A 7,500-nucleotide genomic window follows, 5' to 3' on the forward strand; every position below is an offset into this window, starting at 1 on the left:
ATATTTATACGAAATAAAGGATAGTATTGTCCTCCAATGTGCTGTTGAAAATTGAGCTTGTACTTTTTCTTGTAGCTTTTGCAATTCTTAAAACCAGAATGTTTGCGTAGCATATGCTCAAAACAATGTTTAATGTATGATGGACTGAGTAAGTCAAAACTGCTACACGATTGTGCGATACTAGGTTCGCCTTTTCTCGAAAATTCTAGTGCGTACTCTCACTCCACGCGTACCCTTACCCAAGTGTACTCTATCACTAAAACATAAGAAAGAAAGAAATAACCAAATTATGTACATTTGAAGTAGAAACAAGCGATAAAATGGGCTGGCCCGGTTTCTGATCCTTTAGTCGCAAGCAAGCCGAGGCTTTTGTAAGTGCTCATGTTAGTGCGAACGTTTAAAAAATGAAACTTCTTCTACTTATGGTTACCGCCTATAGTGCCATCTCCGACATTGATGTGGTGGGCAAAAAATGGGAAGCATACAAAGTAAGGTTTCAAGTGATCAGTCGGTTGAGTGACCAATTCTTAAGGATACCACTTCGCTTGCTTCTTTTACGTCTGTAGCGGGAACATCAGAAGAACTACGAGAGCGCATCTGAGGATCAGCTTCGAATGAAGATCTATTTGGAGAACAAGTTAGAGATTGGCGAACACAACAAGCGATATGATCGTGGTCTGGAATCGTTTCGTCTTCGTTTGAACCAGTTCTCTGATTTGCTTCACTCGGAATACTTGGACACATACTGTACATACAACGATGGGTTGTCTAATAGGTGACTAGAAGCGTAGATACTAAAAGATACCATTGCACTAACCGATGTCACACTAAGCAGGATCGCAGGTAAAAGGCGTAGACTAGGCAACAGCTCCGTATCCTGGATGGAGCCTGCAAATGTATATATTCACAAAAATGTTGATTGGCGTAAGCAGGGAGCCGTTACGCCGGTTAAGAATCAAGGTTAGTCTCTATTTCTTGTTGTACGCTTGCTCGAGCACTTTCATGAACAATTTTCATGAATCATCTCGCAGGAAAATGTGGATCGTGTTGGGCCTTTTCCTCTACCGGTGCCGTGGAGGGACAACATTTTCGCAAAAAGAACAAACTGGTATCCTTGTCGGAACAGAATCTGATCGATTGTACATCCAATTACCGCAACAAAGGATGCAAAGGAGGCGCCATTTATCGTTCTTTCCAGTATATCGAGCAGAACCATGGTATCGACACGGAAAAAGGCTATCCGTATCGAGCGACGGAGGGACCATGTGCCTACAATCCGAAAGCAATCGGTGCCAAAGTGAAAGGCTACGTCCACATTCCAAGCGGTGACGAGGATGCGCTCATGAAAGCCGTTGCCACCGTGGGACCGATTTCGATCGTCGTTGATTCCAGACAACACACCTTCAAGCATTACGCGGACGGTGTGTACTATGATCCTCAGTGCAGCGCGACAAATCTTACTCATGCCATGCTAGTGGTCGGCTATGGTACGTCTAAAAAGGGCGAGGATTTTTGGTTGGTGAAAAATTCATGGGGCACTAGTTGGGGCATCAAGGGATACATAAAAATGGCTCGCAATCGCAACAATAGTTGTGGTATAGCCAACAAAGCATACTATCCGCTGGTTTGATATGATAACGGTTGGGAATCGAGTAACCACATAAATAACGATTAATGCGATTGCTCTTTAATTGGAGTGCTTTTACAATAAACGTACTATATGAATCAGCAACATTCTGCAACATGGTTAACTCTTGTGTCCTGATCGAAACGTTTCTAATCCACATAATTCTATCGAAAAACGATCGGCCCAACGGTTGATGATCTGCAGCATGGAAATTCCGCGGACATCGCGATCCAACATCCATCATCCATGTCTGATCTTGCGCATGGTACGTATTATAAACCAGATTGAAACTGGAACAGGCTGACTGCATTGGAGGACCTCGGGTTCATCTACCGATAATTGGATCCTTCCATCCGCGAGCGCCACGATCGCATGTCGCAGTTGGAGTGCACTTTCAAGTGGCCAATCCTTGGACCGGGGGGCATGGGGATGAATGACAGCGTAGTAAACACGGCCGTGTTACTTGCCTGAATGTGGAACAATCGGAAATCGGTGTCGGTGTCGGTGGCCGTATCCGCCAGCACCGACCACCGCGTGCTCAGGAGCGTAAGGCCGGACGTAATGGGGGCTGATTACACGATTCGAAGTTCATGTTGCGCATCAATGTTTTGAGGCATCCTTTTGTGCATGTTTACCACCCAGACGATGGCTCATTAGCATCGAAGATTAAACATACATGCCTCAAGCCGTCAAGGAAATGCCGTCATCGCGCCAGACAGACGAATTCGAAAAGAAAGGCGCGTTATGGAGGCGCTGATATCCTTATCGGAGTTGTGAGTAATAAAAGGATGACGACTTGGGGTAACACAAAGAAACCTTACCACTTTTACACGATGACAAATATGTTTGCAGTGTAGTTTTCATTGTTCAAGATATCTCTTATTGCTCCTTAAATTATCACAGAACACGGCAGTTTTCTTCAGCCACAAATTCTCGCTATTCCGACCACCGGACAACAACTCTGTCGTGCGATCACAATTTTCCCCGAACAATTCAACGAAATGCCTCTAAAAAATTGTGGCGTTTGCTTTTCTATGATCATAATTTTATTTTTTCTGTCGACACAAGGACTCCTTTGATGGAAAACGCATCCTTTTTTTGCACGATTGTTCTGTCGAAAATATAATACGAACGCAAACGCATTCATTTTGCGATGGCCTTTATCTCTTCCGTTTCACTCTGACGCGTGAGATAACCTGTGTCTTGTCTCGCTTTCCGCATCGCAAGCGTAAACAAAAGCGCAAACCCCTTTTCCCCCCTCGTATATAATAAGAGCGGCGCTCGCTTGACAAAAATTACAAAACTCGTACTCGTCAAGGGAAGAGGTTCTCGTGTTCTCGTGGTGTCCATCAGTGCGTTCTGTGTGTTGTACCGTTTGTAATTGGCGATCTTAAAGTGTGATTCACCTTGTGCTCGGTAAGACGACATTTTGTTTCGATTCCCTGCGATTCGAGCCCTGCCTGCGGAAGCAAATCGGAGTTGGCGTTACCACCATTTTCGTTTCCTTCTTTCTGCCGCAGAAAAAAGAAGCCTTTTAACAATGAAGCTGTTTGTACTGCTCGTTTCGTTCCTGGCGGCCGCCAATGCCGTCTCCATTTTTAATCTCGTGAAGGAAGAGTGGAACGCTTTTAAGGTAAGTTTTCGCTTCGATTATGTTGGGCATAAATTTCCAGGGAGGAAACGGCGACCAGCAGCGATTAGCCAACGGGTCGAGCTGCGGTCCGGGAAGTGATGGTAATCGACGCAAAACGGGAAGTACAAATGAGGAAAACCCGCTTTTGAGCCACACTCGTCGGCAGAGGGCGTATGGCGTCATTTTGTGAACTGATAGTGCGTTTCAAGCGATTACCGTGCGGCGTATTACGCGATTCTCGGCGTATTTTCCGAATCGCACAGGGTCAGCGTCCCAAATCGCATTATCACAAGGGGCGTACATACATCGACCAGCTGGTCGCGGTTGAAATTTGTTTTTCTGGGTCATCTGGCGTCGGTTGGGGCACAACAAAGCCACCAGCACGGCGATGGCAGAGTGGGTGCCACAAAATGGCAACCTTCGATAACGTTAAATCCAGCATCTTCAAAGTCTAATCACGCCACGACCACCAACAAGAGCAGAAGGTCATCGTTTTCGCCGTTGAAGATCGTTGACCAAACCCCAAACGCGCGATTCGATGGCGCGTTATCGCACGCAAACCATTTCATCACCCTTTTTTTCTTTGTCACAACACGAGCATTTTCGAGGAAGGGTCGGAAACAAGGCAGGTGCGTGTCTTTCGGATGTATTTGTGCCATCGCGCGCTCTCAGCTGACGATTTATTTACGTTGTTTTCGGCGTCGGTCAGCTACTGTTCCTTTTTTTTCGCGAAAACCAAACGCGCATCGCCTGCTCAGGATGTTGGTGTCGTGCATCTCAGATTTCTCGTCAAACGACAAAGAATCTCGTCTGTGGTCCGAAAAAGAGACGAAGTAGATGATGAAAGGCACGGATGGGATCAGATATACTTTGGCACTTGTTCCTGGGGAAGGGAATATGAAGTACGCAAGGAAACGAAATGCGAAAGCAAACGACACAGAGAGCAAAATTCCTTTTTTTGTTCAGGTAGCAACCGAGTTCGTTCTTTTGTTACCGGGCATCTAAGCAAACATATTATGGGATTGCTAACGATGACGAACCGTTGCGATCGTTCCGGGGTGATAAATAAGCCGATAGAACATTGTTGTACGCCGGAGACCAGAATGTTAAATGAATCATTACGTTCTCGGGAAAAACACATTTTACCGAAACAGACAAACAAACAACAGCCTCGGCCAACCAGTGCTGAGTGATCGCATTTCTCTGTCGAACATAGCGGCAGCTGCGATCCAGCACAAAATCATGCTAAAATGACCACAACACGCCGTCCAAGGCCGAGCTGAGGGCGACCTCCACCAGCAGCATAATTACAGCATCAAAAAGAGGGCTGATAATGTGCCCATATTCCCCGGGCGTGTGACCCTCGAGAATGCTGCTGGTGCTGGTACATTGATTTCCTTTCCGACGCCAACCGGTTTCCGGTGCCGTGCGACCGCTGGTGCCGCCGTCTCATCACCATCATCACTCCGTTTCTCTGCTCTTTGTTCTAAGCTGGTGGCCTCCTTTCCCCCTTTCGGGCCGGATGACGCAACATTGCGGATCGAGTACGACATACTGCTTCTTTATGCTAAAGCCTTATCACCTCCCAACGGTCGCGACGACGACAGCGTTATTTGATAAGGAGTTTCAGAGGTCCAAACTATTTCAACTTTACTCCCGGGAACAGAGGAAGCAAGGATCATTAGAGATTAGCGATTTCCATTTACGCCTTAATTGACGTAATGATCATGGTGCGATCGATGCTGGTAGTTACAATGCTGCGCACTGCTCCAATCATCATGTGGATCAAATGTTGTTTGTACATTTCCGAGTGAAACTAGCTGAGCTATCGATCATCGCTTGAATCAGAGAACAGCGTAGCCTGTGGGACTATAAGGGCGAATCATGAAAAACAAATTGTAATCATAGTGACCGACATGCCCGGTTCCATCGCTTCATTTCATGCACGTGTCCTCGCTACTTTGCGTTTGCTTGCTCGGCTGGGTCGCCTGAAGGTTGTGCGAGGTTGCCAAGTAGTGCGTTTTTCAGCCTGCTGCCCGGTGCCAGAACGATTCGCCGCCGCTACTATATAAAATGCCTTTATGTAATTGGTTTATCAATGGTTGCTTGATATCCTGTACCCGCGCGCGAGCCCAACGTGAGTTATCGCACTCTGCGTCGTTCCATGCACCACACAATGTTACAATTGAAGCATAATGTGTGCACGCGATCGAGTTGGCATATGAAGCAAATGTTTATTTCCACATCATTATGCTGAGTCAACCGGCCTGATCGCAACCCCACTTGGGGGAGACGGTGTGGAAACATAAATATTGAGACAAATGAGCTTCACTTAACAAACGCTTCCTTCTTCCGCTTCTATTGCAGCTGCAACATCGAAAGAAGTACGACAGTGAGTCAGAGGAGCGAATCCGTATGAAGATTTATGTGCAGAATAAACACAAGATCGCCAAGCACAACCAACGCTTTGACCTTGGGCAGGAAAAGTTCCGTCTGCGTGTGAACAAGTATGCCGATCTGCTGCATGAAGAGTTTGTCCACACACTCAACGGATTCAACCGCTCTGCGGCTGCAGGATCAAAGTAAGTATCGAAAGATCAACGACGATCGGGCAAGACGCTTGACTAATGGTGCGCTCTCTCCCTCTCTCCCTGTACACAGATTGCTGGGTCGTGAACAGTTGATGACCGTCGAGGAACCAGTCAGCTGGATTGAGCCAGCCAACGTGGAAGTCCCGAAGACGATCGATTGGCGTGAGAAGGGAGCTGTTACGCCGGTGAAGGATCAAGGTAGAGTGTTACCTAATATTAGATCACTCAGCTGCTAACTCATCGATCATGATAATTGTTTTCCCAGGACACTGTGGCTCGTGCTGGTCGTTCTCGGCTACCGGTGCGCTGGAGGGACAGCACTTCCGCAAGACGGGCAAACTGGTGTCACTGTCGGAGCAGAACCTGGTCGATTGCTCCTCCAAGTACGGAAACAATGGTTGCAACGGTGGACTGATGGATAATGCCTTCCAGTACGTGAAGGATAACAAGGGTATCGATACGGAGAAGGCTTACCCGTACGAGGCGATCGATGATGAGTGCCACTTCAACCCGAAGGCCGTCGGTGCGACCGACAAGGGTTTCGTCGACATTCCGCAGGGTGATGAGAAGGCACTGAAGAAGGCTCTCGCCACCGTCGGACCGGTCTCGGTGGCCATCGATGCATCGCACGAATCGTTCCAGTTCTACTCGGAGGGTGTGTACTACGAGCCACAGTGCGACTCGGAGCAGCTCGACCATGGTGTGCTTGCCGTGGGCTACGGTACGACCGAGGACGGCGAGGACTACTGGCTGGTGAAGAACTCGTGGGGTACGACCTGGGGCGACCAGGGTTACGTGAAGATGGCCCGCAATCGCGAGAATCACTGCGGTATCGCTACCACCGCCAGCTATCCGTTGGTGTAAGCGACGTCGCCTAGTGCCGGTCCTTTTGCGTCATCATACGTGTGATATGTACAATTTACATTACAACCTCTCGTTGGTTGATGTAGCTCAACGAGGAAGAGAAGCTAGAGCTAGAGAAGAGTGTACGCTGCTTCCACCCTGTTTCCCCCAGAGCGCTACTAGTAGTGGCTGGGTCTCCCATTCTCTTTTTAAAGAAGGGAACGGACAGCGCAGTTAGTGAGTAAGAATTAAATGTTCTCCTTTTACGAGTATCCTAACGATAAGTACGAAATAAAGTCCAATGTGGCCCATTCTAAATAATGTTTGTGTTGCTTTAACCTATTTTTAAGAGTCGAGCATTACCGACATCTTTCATGAAATTCCTCTGTTCATGGCTTGCTTCACGAAACAACCGTCCCCCGAGTTACCTGCGAAAGGATTCCCGTGATCGTCTCGGTCTGTTTGGTTTCAAACATTTTCCAATTTATTGCGCTTCGAGCTAGTGTGCCTTGCCCTGCCTCCACAGCTGCTTTTCGTTATTCTACACAACTCCGCCACACTGGAGCACCGCTTTAGATGAACTTGAAGCGACGATCAGCGTAAGCCACCTGACCCGTGCGATACTGGTGCTCCCGCTGGTCGCGCTCGTGCTTCATCATCTTGGCGTACACAAAGATCGGAATCACGACGGTAAACAAACCGATCTTGAAGGACCGTCCGGTGGGCTTGAAGTGTTCGAAGTGGCTCACCCGCATCGCCTGGAAACGCGCCAGGCCGGTGTCGAACTACAAGGAGAGCAATAGGAA

General features: G+C 47.9%; 3 protein-coding genes across 3 annotated transcripts in view; 2 read left to right on the top strand and 1 right to left on the bottom strand.

Moving 5' to 3' along the window:
- The first annotated feature begins 389 nt into the window (after nucleotides 1-389).
- On the top strand, nucleotides 390-1,630 carry LOC126574611 (procathepsin L-like). Its single transcript, XM_050234897.1, has 4 exons — nucleotides 390-488; nucleotides 567-775; nucleotides 836-960; nucleotides 1,032-1,630. Exons 1-4 carry the CDS (start codon nucleotides 405-407, stop codon nucleotides 1,628-1,630), a joined length of 1,017 nt encoding a protein of 338 aa, XP_050090854.1. The 5' UTR covers nucleotides 390-404.
- Nucleotides 1,631-2,884: 1,254 nt separating this feature from the next.
- Nucleotides 2,885-7,015, top strand: LOC126578318 (cathepsin L-like). Its single transcript, XM_050240747.1, has 5 exons — nucleotides 2,885-3,043; nucleotides 3,148-3,260; nucleotides 5,628-5,842; nucleotides 5,922-6,049; nucleotides 6,117-7,015. Exons 2-5 carry the CDS (start codon nucleotides 3,168-3,170, stop codon nucleotides 6,713-6,715), a joined length of 1,035 nt encoding a protein of 344 aa, XP_050096704.1. The 5' UTR covers nucleotides 2,885-3,043; nucleotides 3,148-3,167; the 3' UTR covers nucleotides 6,716-7,015.
- A 140-nt stretch (nucleotides 7,016-7,155) lies between these two features.
- The window catches only part of LOC126578319 (uncharacterized), a 604-nt gene continuing 259 nt past the window's right edge, over nucleotides 7,156-7,500 (bottom strand). Inside the window, exon 2 of the mRNA XM_050240748.1 lies at nucleotides 7,156-7,479. Within this exon, the coding sequence (XP_050096705.1) occupies nucleotides 7,267-7,479 (213 nt within the window). The 3' untranslated portion in view covers nucleotides 7,156-7,266. The remainder of the gene's footprint in view (nucleotides 7,480-7,500) is intronic.

Source organism: Anopheles aquasalis, chromosome 3 (genome assembly GCF_943734665.1).
Source record: "Anopheles aquasalis chromosome 3, idAnoAquaMG_Q_19, whole genome shotgun sequence".
NCBI lineage: Eukaryota > Metazoa > Arthropoda > Insecta > Diptera > Culicidae > Anopheles > Anopheles aquasalis.